General features: G+C 38.9%; 1 protein-coding gene and 2 pseudogenes across 2 annotated transcripts; 2 read left to right on the top strand and 1 right to left on the bottom strand.

Moving 5' to 3' along the window:
• The first annotated feature begins 38 nt into the window (after window positions 1-38).
• On the top strand, window positions 39-16195 carry Zswim7 (zinc finger SWIM-type containing 7). 2 transcript variants are annotated; one of them, XM_021248988.2, is made up of 5 exons: window positions 39-227; window positions 5200-5221; window positions 8590-8679; window positions 14583-14687; window positions 15777-16195. In XM_021248988.2, the coding sequence occupies exons 1-5, from the start codon at window positions 152-154 to the stop codon at window positions 15814-15816; spliced, it is 333 nt and encodes a 110-aa protein (XP_021104647.1). In that variant the 5' UTR covers window positions 39-151; the 3' UTR covers window positions 15817-16195. The 2 variants fall into 2 exon arrangements, with proteins under 2 accessions (XP_021104647.1, XP_004870836.2); XM_004870779.4 differs by having other exon boundaries at window positions 8590-8692.
• Window positions 338-3281, bottom strand: LOC147823742 (proline-rich protein 13 pseudogene; annotated as a pseudogene).
• LOC101708088 (ubiquitin-conjugating enzyme E2 N pseudogene) lies at window positions 5337-8560 on the top strand (annotated as a pseudogene).
• Window positions 16196-16511: the final 316 nt, after the last annotated feature.

The following is a 16511-nucleotide window of genomic DNA, read 5'->3' as shown; positions in this document are numbered from 1 at the left end:
CCGCGTTTTTGTCCGCATGCGCGGTGACGCACGCTAACGTCACTCCGAAGCCCTGCCTTCTGCCCCAAACGGGCTTCTTCCACAGGTGGTTGCGGTCTGGGTGGAAACCTGAGTGAGCCTTTCCACTGTTAAGTGGGCAACCTTTAGCGCTATGGCCGTCGCGTTACCGGCAGTCGTAGAGGAGCTCTTGAGCGAGATGGCCGCGGCGGTGCGGGAGTGCGCGCGAAGTAAGGGCTTTAGTCGTGCGTGGCTGCAGGGTGGGCCATGTGATCTGCGAGGCGGGAAGAGGGGGAGCCCATCTGAACCTGGGGCGATGGGCTCTGAGCCCCGCCCCGTTCCCCGTGCCTTGGCCTAAGCCCTATATAGTTCTTCCTAAACCCCATGGTCGTAAAAAATTAAAAAGCAAAATAGTGAAATTTTGGTCAATAAGTCAAATCTATTCAGCAAATATTTAAAGAATGCTGTTGCTGGGGTCCTTCCTTGGGGGAGCGAGCAGGCCAGTGGGGACAAAGTGCTTGGAGAGCCGCTAGGCACATTTGAGAAGGGGCCCAGGGCTAGAGGTGGAAGGGGCAGAAGCCTTCGGTGAGTTGTAAAGTAAAATTTTGAATTATTAAACCTATCACTTTTCTCAAATCCTAATGTTAACTTTCAAGTTAGTATTCTCATACATTTTGTTCAGAAAGTAAATATTTTAGGGTCGCAGACATCGCTCAAATGCATACGCAGTTCCTAGAGGAAATCTGGATGTTGTGAAAATACCTTTTTTCTTCTGACCAGCAGAGGGTGCTCTATGCCTTTGTTCACCAAAATCACTGAGGGGCAAAGCCTCAAAACAACAAAAAAGCCCCTTCTAATCAAAATTTATTGATTAATTAGAACTGTTCTTCCAATGTAAAGGTGGCCACTCTGTAACCAAATTAGGTATCAGAACAACTGCGATTGCTTATTGACTTTAATGTCTTTTGTGCCCTTTGAAAGAACATTTTCATTTACTATTTTTAAAGGACAGGAAAGTAAGGTAACTTTTATTCTCTCATTTCAGTCAAGTAATAAAGCTTAAGTAATAATTATTAAAATATTAAGCCAGCCAGGTATTCAAACATGTTCTGATTCTAGAAAGGGTGGGAGAAAAGCTGTTGTCAGCTCACACAGTACATCTTGGACTCTAATAGAGGGCCTCAGAATTTTGAATGCTATTATTTTACAGAACCATTGTCAGAATGAGGGTCTGTCAGAATGGATTAATCCATACATTCATTAACAGTCTTGGGCCTGGGATTTAGCGCAGTGGTTCCACTGCCTGCCTGGAAAGCTCCAGGTCCCGAGTTCAATCCCTGGTATCAAAAAAAAGAACAATCTTGAAGGAAGCCCAGTAGGTGCCCTTGGCACCCATGGCTCGTTGGTTCACTGTTTTGTGCATTTTCAAAATCTTTTTTTTTTCCCCAAGAGAAATAGCTTTATTTAGTCTGAAAGCTGGAGAATGAGCTAGTATATTGAGCTAAGGATAGCAATCAGCTTCTAAAAGGGTAATCAGAACTCATTAATCAAACACTCTTATTTCCTAGCGGCCTTGCAGTTAGTACAATCAATAAAATACCTACTGGGAAATATATTTGCTGCAGATCACCTGAATGTGCCACAATTACGTACAAAACTCCGAACCATAAGTCTTAAATGAAAAAAGGTCACATTTTACAGATCTTAAGCTTGTCTTCAGTAGTCAACTCAGAGATCTCACCATCTTCAAAAACCACTCCCTGCTACTCTTCAGCTATAATATCTATCAAGCAGCAAGAGGATGGCTTTGTTATCCCATGGCATCCTCTTCCCATTTCCCTTAGCCAGTCAGGGCTGAACAGCAGGATAAGGCTCAGGAAGGCTGGGGTCACAAGGGCTAATTTCCCCTGGTACAACCCATGACAGCTGAAGCTTGATGGGAGAGTAGAACTGGTGAGACTTAAGGGAAGAGTCCAGGCCCTGTATTCAGAGTCAATGTTAGAACAGGAGGAATGCTTGGCACGCTTGTGGTGTTGTGTGTCTTTCTATGAGCTTTCTTCATATTCATTTGCATCTTGTCCATCACCATTCCTGGGCCCAACATCCCAGGAGCCAGAAGGTTCACAGGAGGCATGGCAGGAGGAGCCAGCAGTGGGTATGGAGGATAGGAACCTGAGCTTTGGTTCCTGGGTACCCTGACTGGGCCACAGGATAAGAGGGCCCACATGGAGAAAAAGCTGGATTCCCTGGGGGAGCTTCTAGGGGAGGGGACCAGGGGCCAGGAGGAAAGGCTGGATTGACAGGTGGTGGATGTGGTGGACACACAAAATGGGAACCTCCAGGGTACCACATGTTAGGTAGATTGGGGTTTGACCCTTGCGTTGGGATTCCACATGTTTCAGGTGTTTCCCCCAGCCTTTCCACTACCACCTGGGCTTGATTCAACCTTAGTCTAGTTTCTGCATTTTCAAAATCCTGTTCCTAATCCTCATTCCTCAGGAGTAATTTTTTAGATGAAGATTCCAAATTTACACTTGTATGATGATGTATACACTGCTCACAGCTGAACCATGTAGGAAGCTCTGATTACTATTCCTTTCCTGTGTAACTTTTTGGTTTCCCTGGAGTTACAATTGCCTTGGTTTTGTTTGTTTTGTTTTCTGTATATTTATCCCTAATTCAATCTCAGATTCTTTCCCAGTGTTCTAAATATCCACTCAAAATGTTCAGATGAATGAGGTTTGTGTAAGTTGAATTTTCTTGAAATCTCTCCTAAAGCCTCTGGGTTGCCTACTATGGACTAGCTGATCTCTTGGCTGTCTCCTGAGATTGGTCTCCCTTCTTGGTTATTATCCTGAAAATTCTTTTACCTGTGTTGGGTCTTATGTTTAGTATATCCTACAATTTTATTTTTCTTTTTGGTTTCCTACCTTGTTTTTGGAGTAGCTTCCCGAAGGAGGGAGCATGAGATGGTGCTTTTGAGGCTTTGCAAGTCTGAAAAAGATTTTTCTACGTTCACGCTTAATTGATAGGTTGGCTAAGTATTAAATTATATGTTGGAAATAATATTTCTTCAGATATCTGAAAGCATTATTCTACCTTCTAGCATCTAGTGTTGCTCCTCATTTTTGCATGTGACCTTTATTTTCTCTGGAAATTTGGATTACATTTGTCCCTCAGTACCTGTGGAGGATTGGTTGAAGGACCCCTGTGGATATCATTGTTACTCAAGTTCCTTATATAAAATGGCAAATAACCTGCATACATCTTCCTGTATACTTTTATTTATTTATTTATTTATTTTTCTGGTACTGGGGATCAAACTCAGGACCTCGGGCTTCCGAGGCAAGTGGCAGCACCACTGAGCTAAATCCGGGCCCTTCCTTTATACTTTAAATCATCTCTAGATTACTCACAGTACCTGATACAATGTGAATGATAGTAAAGAAGGGTTTTACTGTATGGGTTAGGAAATAATGACCAAATAAAAGACATAGTTTTAATTTGGGTTTTGTTCTGTTTGCTTGTTTTTGGCATGAGATTGGTTGAAAATGCAGATGTGGAACTCATGGATGTTAAGGGCCAACTGTATCTTCTCTATAATCAGTGTTCCAGATCTTCTGATAAGATTTGTTTTTGTTTTTTCATCCTACCACGTGGGCACTAATGTGAACCCTTTCAAGCTAGAAATTCATGTCCTTCACATCTGGGAAATTTTCTTGACTGACTCGATTGATGAGTTCCCTCCAACTGTTTTCTCTGTTCTTTATTGTGTTCCTGTTGATTCAGTTACTTAATGTCCTTTATTGTTCCTCTCAGTGACTTACCCATCCCACTATATTTATCATTTTTATTTATTCTACTTCTTGGGAACTTACTTCAAGTGTATTTTCCTGTTGGATTTTCCATTTCTGCTGTCATATTTAATTTACAACTGTTTTCACCCGATTCCTGTTGTGATTGCATTAGCATGTTTTTCTATGATGATATTTTAATAAAGAGTTGGAATTTTTTCTGCCATTTTTCTATAACAGCCCTCTTCTGTTTGTTTTGTTCTGTGTATTTTTTTCTTTGTTATCTGGTTATCCTTAGTTGTTTAGTCATGTTTAAGAGTGGAAGGCTCTGATTGTGGAGGAGCTTATGGATAGCCAATGTCACTGTAATTGTTCTCACTAGACTAGTTAGAGAATCCACTTCATTGTCATTCCTCTTGGGTTGGTTGGGTTCCCAGCAAAAACCAGATCCTGCTAGGGGTGAAAGCCCTATTGTTTGTATTACTGGATCTGTGTTGGGGAAGAGAGCAAAAAGTTCCTTGTTTTTCATGTGACGTCCTTAGTGCCACCATACCTGGTATGTGGAACTGCTCCAGATACTGTGTTTGAACATCTCCAAAAAACATGCCTAGTCTTTTGCCAGAGTGAGAGTCCAGCAGTCATCTACAGCTAAGGAGAGCAGCTGGGATAAAAATGAGTTCAAACCCAGGCTGAACTTCATAGTGAGACCCTGTCTTAAAAAACCAAAACTAAATATTAAAAAATTTTAAAAATCTTATTTTAGTGTCCTTCTTTGACCCTGTATCTGGTGCCACCAGTTTCTGAAGGTTTCTTGAGTTGAGAGCATGGTGAGGGGCAGGTACTTGGGGTTGGGGGATGTGGAGTGATTTCTAGAGTATCAGTCAAGTTGGTACCTGGCTTTCTCTATTGGTAGGGTAAGGATTTATTTTTCTCAGGTCTCACAAATTATTTTCCTCTCTTCTATAGCTTCCAAAATATTTTAGCTCATTGTTTCTCCCTGTCCTCCTTGGGAGTTTATACCTTTATTTATCTATTTATATATGTGCTACTCAGGCTTGAACCCAAGGCCTTTGCACTGATCTACATCCCAAGCCAGCCTGCCCTCCTTCCTCTCCCTCCCTTCCTACCTTTCTTTTGAGACAGGTCTCACTAATTTGAACTTGTGATCCTCCTGCCTCAGCCATTCCAGGGTGCCGAAATTGCAGGCATATGCCACCAACCATGGCTCATACTTATTTTTTTAATCCTTTGATTATTGTTTTAGTGGAATTTGAGGAATAAAATTGATGTATAGGTCAAGTTAACCATTTACACAGAAATATTTTTGGTTACAGTTTTTTTTTAAGATTATTATGTCTGTGGTCACTAGTTTAACATGGTTAACCTTTTTTCCATTCTCATTTTACAGTTCCTGATGAGCATCTATTATCGTAAGTACACACCCTGTTGTGTTTGATTTTTTTTAAACTACTAGTATGTTTTAATTCAGATCTTCTCAATATCAACTCTTGGTTTTTTAAAATAGTCTTATTAAACTAGGAACAGTTTTTTAATATGATTGTTAAAAATCTCAAATGAATGGCCACACCATATTGAACAGTATAAGTTAATACCATATTGTCCTATTTTCTGGTCTTGTTTAACACTGTTGTAGAAATTGTAACTATTACAGTAACACATGGAAAAAATAGAAGTATAGCTATTTTCAAAGAAAGACAATTATTATGTATTTGCAGATGATATAACTACTTTAAAAGCAAAATAATAAAAACAAATACACCAAAATCAAAAATTCTATTCCACAAAATCAGAAAATATAATTATATTCTCAATGGCAACAAAAAAGTAAAAGCTACCTAGAAATGACAATTGCATATTTTTCTATAAGGATTATATATTAGAAGAAAAATCACTATTTGTTTTTTGTTTGTTTTGAGGCAGGATCTCACTGTGTAGTTCAGGCAAATCCCTATTTTAAAAGGAGAGAAAGGCCAGGGATTTAGCTCAGTGGTTCTGCCGCCTGCCTTGTAAGCAGAAGGTCCCGAGTTCAATCCCCGGTACCAAAAAAATAAAAATAAAAGCAGAGAAAATGCAAATAGTCAAAAACTTTTAAGAAATGATAAATATTAGTAGTGACCATTAAAAATATAAATTAAGATAACTTTTCATCTATAAAACTGGCAGCCACAGCAAAAATGTTGGCAAGAATATGGTGAAAGGGGTAAATGATACCTTCTTGGTAAGAAGGTAACCTGGCAACAGACAATAAAGCTTTAAAACATACATACTCTTTTTTTTTTTTTAAAGACAAGAGTCTTGCTGTGCAGTTCAGGCTGCCCTTGAACTCACTATGTGGCCCAGCCTGGCCTCCAACTTGAGGCTATCACCTTGCCTCAGCCTCCTGAGTACTGGTATTACGGGCATATGCTACCATGCCTGGACATAAAACATACATATTCTCTGACCCACTTATAAGAATGTATTCCAAGAAAGTAATCATATATGTTTATAAAGATTTTACAGTGAGCACATTCATCTAGTCTGCTTTATGGTAGCAGCAAAACAAAACCACCTGGAAATAATGTATTCAAAATAGTCTGGGAGAATAAAAGTCATTGATCTTTCCAGTAGAAATCTTTGTTGCCATTAAGAGTGATACAACAGGGCCGGGGATTTAGCTCAGTGGTTCCGCCCCCTGCCTTGCAAGCAAAAGGTTCTGAGTTCGATCCCCAGTACGGGAAAAAAAAAAAAAAAAGAGAGAGTGATATAACAGAAAAACATCTAATGTAGTCAAAAGATGTTCACAATAGGTCACAAAGTAGACAAAGCAGGTTTTAAAGTTAACTGTTACTATCTCTGATTGATAAAGTTTTAACCAAGTTTTCTTTTTCTTTGTTGACTATATTGTCGTGTTTACTGTTAAAAACTCAAAAGCACCCTTTCCCATTCCCCCCAAATTTTGTACATGTCACTAGTTCATAGGAAAATGAAGTAATATGGCTGTTATATTTTAAGATTTATAGAACAATCTCATATGTATATTCATACATATATGTAGATATATATGAATATATGTGCACATATATCCTGTATATAATAAAATACATAACATTAACAGGAAAGAAATAAATACATGTATTTGGGGCTGGAGATGTAGCTCAGTGGTAGAGCAGATGCTTAACATGTATGAGGCCCTACATTCAATTGCTAACCAAAAGAGGGAAGGGAGAGAGAGAAAAGAAGAAAAAAATGCATGTGATTGCCAAAGAGATGAAAGGAGATGGGAAGAAATATAAGGAGCTACAAAAAAGTATAAAGAGGGTTTCTTTATCTGTTATAGTTTACTCCTTTTATTTACAAAAGCAAGAACATCTGAAACAAGTGAACAGATATTAACATTTATTAGTTCTGGAGCATAAATGAGTCCATATGTTTTCCCATATTTTCATTTATTCCAAGTTAAAAATGCTGAGGAGATGGGGAATATAGCTCAATAGAGAGCACTTGGTAGACGTGACCAGAGGCCGAAGATGGGATCTGACAAGATGGCTGGGCTCATCAAGGAAACTCAGCGTTTGCTAGCAAAACCAGTTCCTGGCATTAAAGCGGAACCAGATGAGAGCAACACCCGTTATTTTCATGTGGTCATTGCTGGCCCCCAGGATTCCCCCTTTGAGGGAGGGACTTTTAAACTTGAACTATTTCTTCCAGAAGAATACCCAATGGCAGCACCTAAAGTATGTTTCATGACCAAAATTTACCATCCTAATGTAGACAAGTTGGGAAGAATATGTTTAGATATTTTGAAAGATAAATGGTCCCCAGCACTGCAGATCTGCACAGTTCTGCTCTTGTTAAGTGCTCCTAATCCAGACGACCCATTAGCAAACGATGTAGCAGAGCAGTGGAAGATCAATGAAGCCCAAGCCATAGAAACAGCTAGAGCATGGACTAAGCTGTATGCCATAAATAATATTTAAGTCAATCTGATCATCAAGTTTGTGTTACTTCTGTTCTGCCAAGACTTCTTCCTTTTTTGTTTACATTTAATGGACACGGTCTTAGAAACATTACAGAATAAAAGCCCAGACATTTTCAGTCATTTGGTGATTTAATGCACATTAGAAAATCTATGTCTTGTCCTGATTCACTGTTGTAAAGCATGAGCAGAGGTTAAAAGTATCATCAGGATTGTTGTGAAACGTTTAAAAGCAGTGGCCCTCTGGTTTTATTAATTTCCCTCATCATGGTTTAAGTATAAAGCACTGTGAATGTCAGGGTTAGCTGCAGGGGTATGGGTATTCTTTATTTTATTTTTTGAGGGGAAAAACTTTCAAAATTTTATGGGCTCCTTTTCCCCCCTTTTATGGTGATCTAATTGCATTGGTTAAAAAGCAGCTAACCAATTCTCTAAAATACGCTCTCTAGCCAAGTCTAACTTTATTTAGACAATATAGATGGACAAACTGATTGTTTGAACCAAAATGGGAACATTAACAAACATCACAGCCCTCACTAATAACATTGTGACTTTGTTGTCAAGTGTAGATTCCCCCCTTCAAAAAAAGCTTGTGACCATTTTGTATGGCTTGTCTGGAAACTTCTGTAAATCTTATGTTTTAGTAAAATATTTTTTGTTATTCTAAAAAAAAAATAGCACTTGCCTAGCATATATGAAGCTCTGAGTTCAGTCCACAGCACTGTGAAAAAAAATTACTGAGGATGGTGATCCTTTGGGTGTAGTTACTGAAGTGACTGAGAATCAGCCCTTTTAATCCAAAGCCTTTCTATTTCCCAGGCTGAAGTTCGTCTTTGGCTCATCAGCCATCCAGGCCTTGGATCTAGTTGATCGACAGTCTGTTACTTTAATTTCATCACCCAGTGGAAGGCGAGTTTACCAGGTAGAAGGCTGGGGGTGGGGGATATTCTCAACAGAAACTCCTTAGGACATAATGTCCTTATGAGTCTCTGTGGAAGCTAGTGAGCAGCTTGAAATATTTCCTGGACTAATGAAAAGCTTTTAACCCAACTTAATAAAGTTAACATATTAGTAATTTATTTTAAATTGACAAAGTATATATTTATGGCATACAAAATTTATGTTTTGATATATGTATACCTTTTGGGATGATTAAATCAGGCTGTTAACATATCCATTACTTCACATACTTATTTTGTGTGTGTGTGTGTGTGTCATGAGAACACTTAATATCTGCTGTTTTAGAAACTTTCAAGCATATAATACATTTCAAATATACTTTCAAGTATATAATACTTTCAAGTATACTTTCAAGTACATAATACATTGTCATTAGCTATAGTTACCATATTGAAAAATAGATCTTCTGAACTTACTCTTCCTGCCTAACTGAAATTTTGTACCCTTTAACAACATCCCCCTAATCTCCTTCCCTTCACCTTTCAATCCCCTAGTAACCACCTCTTTTTGCTTCTGTGAGTTTGACTATATTAAATTTCACATATAATTGAGATCATGCAATATTTTGTCTTTCTATCTATACCTGGCTTATTTCACTTAACAAAATATCCTTAGACATTTAAGTAATTAAAGTAAGGTAAGATAACCTCTTAGCAGACTCTGAATTACAGTACTTTCATGTATTATTGATAATTTGTACCAGTAACTCCATAAATTATTCAGGTAGTTATTCTTTCCAGGTAACTGAAATGCAGAAAGGTAATGTAACACTCAAATCTGGCTATTTGTTTTATAACCTGAGACTAGCATAAAGACTATTTGTAAAGAGTTTACAAACTCTAAACTAACTAAATATTGTCTGTTATCAAGGCTTTGTTGCAGACCAGGATGGATGAAAATTTTCATTGTTTGAATTCGGGTAATTTTACAATGAATTTCTCAGAGTTAAGAATATGTCAGTTAACTCCCATTGAGTGAATTTGTCAGTTAATTCATGGGGACAAATGATTTGAGCAAAGCCTGCTTTGACAAAGAGGTACCTTTGCTTAGTGAGTTAACTTGTCATTCTATATTGTAGCATGACCTCCTTGATCTGGCAAAATCATCACAGTGTTTCTTCATTAAGGAAAATGGAGTAGTGTGGGATGCTACAGTTACAATTTTTGTATGGTATTTTCCTACTCAAAATAGATTGCCTAGTAAAAGAATTTCTCCCTGGTGAGCTTATAGATGATTAATCAGTCACTGAATTTATTGTTTGTATCTGAGGAAGTGTTTCTGATTTCTTTCTTGGTATTTTATGTTTGGTTTTTATGTATCTAAAATACCCCAAAGGCCAGGAATTTAGCTCAGTAGTTTCGCCGCGTGCTGCGCAGGTGCAAGGACCCGAGTTCAATCCCTGGTATGAAAAATTAATAAAATACCCTAAACTAGAGGGCCCTTAAGAGTTTTCCCCACATCTTTTAGTTTTGGAATTTTGGTTTTAGTTCCATTATCAGCATAACACTTGACCTGAGCAAGCATATTTTTAGCTGTCAACAAGTTCTGTACTGTGGTTATCAATTAAAATGTTAAAGATCTTGTTTAAAATATTTTAATTATTTTTGGCTTTTTGTTTATCCCAGAAGTCAGTGTGACTTGTTTAGTTTTTGTCATTCATATCCAGTATTATATTACACTTCTTTGTTAGTCATAAAAATGCCTAGAATTGTGGTTGTCAACTTGGACTTTGAATTAAATGAGACTATAGAAATCTTATACACCCTCAAGTTAGCCTTAATGGTAGTAATACATGGTACACAGTAAGACTACATCGTAATACAGTAAGAACTAGGCTTAATTTATGGGTTAGATAAGATGATAAAAGTTGAGTCAGAAATTCCCTTGACACCCAGCTCATTACTTTTCTGCAAATCAACCTTTATTCCATAGATCAGCCTAATATTTTTACTGTCCTCCAGGTGTAATGTATAATTATTCTAAAGTCACCATTTTATTGGTGCCACCTGAGCTACTTTGTAGAAACTTTTGGCTTACTTAAAAAGGATATTTCAGTCAGGAACAGCTAAGTTGTGCTGTGGTAACAATGACCTGCAAAACTTAAAGGCTTACAAAAACAAAGTTTTATATTCATTCATGCCATATACCATCAGGAGTTAACTGTAGCTCTGCTCCAAAATACCATCACTCAGAAATCCTAGTTGGTGAAACAACTCCTTTGTGGAACTCATGGCAGAAAGAAAAGAGGTCATGATATGCTACAATTTTCAACATTTCTGTTTGGCTACTTACGTTTCTCTGACTATAAGGCAGGTCAGATAGCCAATCTGTATTCGGTAGGACAGGAATGTATAATCCTTTTTCCAGAGAGAGGCATCAAATACAGGGAACAATAAATAGTTACAGCTTAACCAGTGAAGTACCCTAAAAGGCTTGGAGCAGTCATAAAGTAAGACTGTATCTGTGAATGGATAACCATCTAGGTGGGTCACCCTCTTAAGAATCTAACTGAAATCACAGCAGACTTCCTCTAAGTGAGGTTCCTATGAGTTCAGTCATGGTCTGAGTACGGTAGCCTTCCTGCATATTTTTAAAAATCTCATTTCTTCTGGGAATACACATTCCAGACTATGAGTAGAAGAACTAGGAGCTATTCCTGTAAGAGGAGATCATTTTTCCATTGAAGGGTAAAGGAAATGAATTAAATTATCCCTAAGGTTAATTTCCACTTCTAAACATTTCTAACTTAGATTTTTGCCTGATTATTGGGTTCATTAGTTGTCTACTGCTGGATAAGGAAGAAACAAATTCAAAATTTACTTTCTTTACACTATTTACTGACTCACACAGTTGAACATTTTACTTTGAGTCTTTGGCAGCTTCTAAAAGGATCAGGCAAGGAAGCCTCTGTAGAATTTTATCCCTGTTCCCAAGCCACCAGGCATTTATTCAACATAGTCCCAGCAGCATTCTGATGGATTAGGGACCTGCAATACAAAACAGCCACTGAATCACTGAAGTCAGTGCAAAATCTCAGAGGTTTAGGCTTATTTAAATCTAAAGAGAAAAAACACAAGAAATAACAAAAAAAAAAACAACTTTTTTTCCATTGGTAATAGTTTGTGGAGACCCAAAAATTATTAATGTCACTGTTGGACACTGGTGAATTTTCTTTAGGATTAAGGAGGAAACCAAATACTTTAGTGCTCTCCTTTCAGTTTAAGTCTGCCAGGCACTAGAGAAGTTTTTCTGTTGATACTTAGTGGTATAGGATATATGTTCATAACACTTCAGGGCCTTGTGATACTTTCTATATAAAATGTGATTCATCAATACCTAACTTAAAATGAGACTGAAATCTTTAATGGGTACAATAGGCATCTTCTTACTCAACCATTGACCATTCCTAGAAATCTAGCAATCCCTAAGCAATTCTGATTTGGTCAAAACATTGCACCAAGATGGCTACATCAAGTACTGAATATGTGACAAACAAAAGCACAATACTTGAATCTGCTATTTCTTTTATTTAAAGCCTTACCTGTTCCTTTATTTTCTGGGATGGAAGTGTTATGGTTTAGATCTACAATGTCCCCCCAAAAGTCTCAAGTACTCAAAAGTGTGGTTTTGTTTTTTTGTTTTGTTTCGTGTTGAAGATGAGGGCTATACTCATCAGTGCATTAATACGTTGATGAGTTCATCCTTGAATGTGTTGTTAGGTGGTGAGGCCTGGTCAGAAGAGGCAGATCACTGGTGATGTGATCTAGAAAGGTGTAATCTCCCTGGCTCCTCCTCTCTCTGTGTTTGCTAGCTGCCATGTAGTGAATAGTTTTCCTCCACCATGCCCTTCTATCATGGTATTTCTGCTTGGAACCAACTGACCATGGACTGAGCCTAGTGAAACCGTGAACCAAAATTAACTTCTTAAGTTGTGGGTGTCGTGGTATTTTGTCCCAATGACAGTAAAGTCACTAATACAGAAAATTAGTCCTGGGAGTGGATCCATTGCTGTGACTATACATGGCCATGTGGTTCAGAAGTCTTGACACTAGTTTGCAGTAGGAGTTTGGAAAGTTTTGGAGATGTGGGCTAGTGAAGCCCTCAAAAAGTGATGGTGAACCTTTTAGACTTTTCAGTGATACAAATGGCCCACTGTGGCACTTGTGTAGCTGAATGTGATCTTAAGAGTTGTGGCCTGGTCAGAGGAGGCAGGTCATTGTTGGGTGTGGCCTGGAAAGGTGTACTCTTACCCTCAGCTTTTCCCTTTTCTCTCTCCCCCCGTTTGCTAGCTGCCATACAGTGAGCGGTTTTCCTCCACCATGGCATTTCTGCCCTGGAGCCAGTTGACCATGGGCTAAACCCTCTGAAACTGTAAACCAAAATAAACCTCTCTTCCTCTAGGTTGGAAGTGTTGGATATTTTGTCCCAGCAATTAAAAGTGACCAATACAGGGAAAAAGAGTAAAGAATCCTGGAAGTGCTGATAATATGATGATGATGATGATGATGATGATGATGATGATGATGATGTCATCGTCGTCTTGGCTTTTTCATTTAAATTGCCATCTTAAAACCTATTTTAATTTGAAGCCCCTATAGTAATGTGTAACTGGCAGTTCATTGCAAAATAATCCTTGGGATGTTTCTACTTCCCTTGGATACTAATAATAATCTTATACTTCCAGTTTGGAAATCAAATCTAGGAACAAAACCCTGTACTAGTTATTTCTCAATCACTGTAACACATACCTGAGATAAAGCACCTTGAAAAGAAGGAAGGTTTATTCTGGCTCATTGTTTCAAAGATTTCAGTCCAGACCCTGTTGCTTTGAGCCTGTGGCAGAACAATACATCATGATAGATGCACCTGTTTACTTCATGGGGTCTAGGAAGCAAAGAAAGAGGAAGGGAGTGGGGTCCCTTGTCTCCTTCAGGAGCACACCTCAGTGATCTAACTTCCTCTCACTAAACCCCACCTCTCAAAAAGTCCTACTACCTCGCAGTAGCACTATAGGCTGAGTACAGAGTCTGCAATACCTGGGCCTTTGGAGATATTCAAGATCCAAGCTACAGCAAGCCCCCAGTAAGACTTTCTGGCTACTCAATTCAGAGACTTCTCCAACAAATTTGTCAATCCACACCACAGAGAAATTTTACTATCCTCCTCTCCCTTGTGTCCCTCTTGACAACCAAGGCTGTTTGTTCTTAGACTGAATCTCATACCAGCCCCTCATGTATCTGTATCATCCTTCCATCCTGCTGAATGAGTAGGCAGATCTGGACTTGTCTCTTTTCTTGAGACAAGTCAGAGCAGCTCCATCCTGAGTAGCTGAGTCATCCCTTTTGCCAGATGCTTTGCTTTATTTATTCTCCCTACTCTAAAATGCTTTTCAAAAGCCCTTTTCTACTTCTTCTGGGACCTATCTTTTGTTTGTTTGTTTTTGGTACCAGGGATAGAACTCAGGACCTTGCACTTGTGAGGCAGGCAGCAGCACCACTGAGCCAAATCCCCGGCCCTAAGAAAAGCTTTTAGTAATCAGCCCATCAAGTAGACTCTATGAATGACTAGGCATAGGAACAAAATGGCTTGTATGGAAGGTTGAACTAGGCTGAAATTCTTCAGTTCCATTGTCTGAAGTCCTAAAGAGCAGAACAGAGAGATAAGGAAGAGCCTGTCTGCTGGAGGGAAGAGAAGTTGAGTTTCCCCTTTTGTGTAAAGCATTACTGTAGTTCTTTCCAGTATTAATTTGCAGAGCAACTCTGACTCATTAAATGGGTAAAGTCAAGGGAAAGAAGTGGTAACCAGAAGCACTCATTTTTGAGGTCTGATCCCAACTGTCCTTTTCTTTCTAGGTACTTGGAAGTTCTGGTAAAACATACACTTGTTTGGCTTCTTGTCATTACTGCTCATGTCCTGCGTTTGCCTTCTCAGTGCTACGGAAGAGTGACAGCCTACTGGTAAGGATAGGGAAGGCTCTTGCCACAATAGTCAGATTAGGAGAGAAACTGTTTTTCCTGTATTTCATGGTTTAAGAGTTGCACAAAATGGTAATTCTACTGCATGTAGAAACAAACAGTAGTTTATTGTCCTTGTCGTCAGTCATCTCTTCTAGGTTTAGCTTCCCAAAATGCACTGTCATTTTTAGAACATCAGTTTCTTGCTTCCTTATTTCAAAGACCATGGTTGAAGCTTTGGGGAGATCAGCAGGATATTCTGGAGAATGATACTGGGAGATTAAGTGACTTAATAAAAATATAAACTAAATTGGATGTTAGTAATTTCACATATCTCCAGCTCTAGTCATGAGGTGTGTCTTCCCACAACCCATAGGACAGCCTGACACCATACTCAACCTTCCTATGAAGCAGAACCACCTTTGCATATCCTTGCCAGTCCTGAGCATCAAGCAAGGACATATTCATATACTGTATTCCAATGGGAAAGGTACTGCCCTCCTCAGATGAAGTCATTACATCTTAAGCCTTGCCAAAGGCATTTTACACTGTTAACTTCTTAAAACACTTGGGAACTAGGTACCAGGTCGGGTATCCCATTAATAAGAGGTCATATTCACAGCTGATGTCCCATAAGTGTATTTCACCTATGAAATGACAAGATTGACCTGGGACCCCTTCAAGATTTAAAGCTGTGTTCTGTGACATAAAAGACCAACAAAGTCATCTCCCCAGAGTTGTGTACAGGTCAATATATGTGAAAGTTCTGCCGCTACTTCTTCCCCTTCCTATTCTCACTATGGAAATATAAGGGAAGTAGACTGGGCTCTGAGCATACTGTTAAAATGGAATTGTTACCTGTCCTTATGGGCTGGCTGTCTTTTACTGAAAGAATCTGAGAAGCACTGAGTGGAATAGACCCTGAAGGGATGTTCACTATGGCCATGATAGCTTTCTGAGGGCAAGGAAGAAGCTGACTGAAACCACAGCAGACTTCCTTGTCATTTCATGATGGTAGTTGAGAGTACCTGGTTAGACTGGCTGAGTTTGGCACCGCCTGTCCCTAACAGGTTTGTATGTTTTATATTCCAGTGCAAGCACTTCTTGGCAGTTTATCTTAGTCAGGTTATGAGGACCTGTCAGCAGCTAAGTGTTTCTGACAAGCAGCTGACTGACATATTGATGGAGAAGAAATAAGAAGCATAAAAGATACAGATGGTACATCAGTATCTTTCAAAATAGAAATCTCATCAAGAAATACATGTAACAAGTCGTGGTTTACAAGGAAGAAAAATGACATGGATCTTCCAGATACTTCTTGCTACTATTTTCCCTTCTGGAATGCTGGAGGATGGCAGCTGTGGACTGTGGAGGCTATGCCTTTGGTTGGAAGCCTTGTGCAGCCTTCTCATGAAAAACCTCAATCAGCCTCTAAGCCTTTTGGATGAAAAATGTCTCTGAGTATCAAGCATGGTAGAGTCAAATAAAACCTAATCCATGTTGTATACACAGTTAGATTCTTATGTGACTGAATTACTAATTTTTAAAAGGTTAGGAAGCTGACCAAACTGAACAAGAGTAAATTTAGATGAACAGATGTTGGGTCTTTTCCTTGGGTCTGTAAAATTTTTCAGCAGCAAAAAGATACTAGGGAAGAGATACGACTAAACAGCCCCAAGGATTAAGACTCAGGGGTTCTGGTTTCAGTAAGCTTCAGATACTGTGGTGTTAGTGCCAGTTAGCTTAAGTAGGTTGTGCTGGTAGAGAAGAAGTGTCTAGAGCCAGGGCAAAGCTGAGTATGCTCTGCATGTATTTCTCAGCTTCTTA

The sequence above is a fragment of the Heterocephalus glaber genome, unplaced genomic scaffold (assembly GCF_053883595.1).
Source record: "Heterocephalus glaber isolate CG9 unplaced genomic scaffold, H.glaber_assembly_v1.0 deba00001565, whole genome shotgun sequence".
Classification (NCBI taxonomy): domain Eukaryota; kingdom Metazoa; phylum Chordata; class Mammalia; order Rodentia; family Bathyergidae; genus Heterocephalus; species Heterocephalus glaber.
The sequence above is the reverse complement of the archived record's forward strand: the minus strand, read 5'-3'. Positions and strand labels throughout refer to the sequence as shown.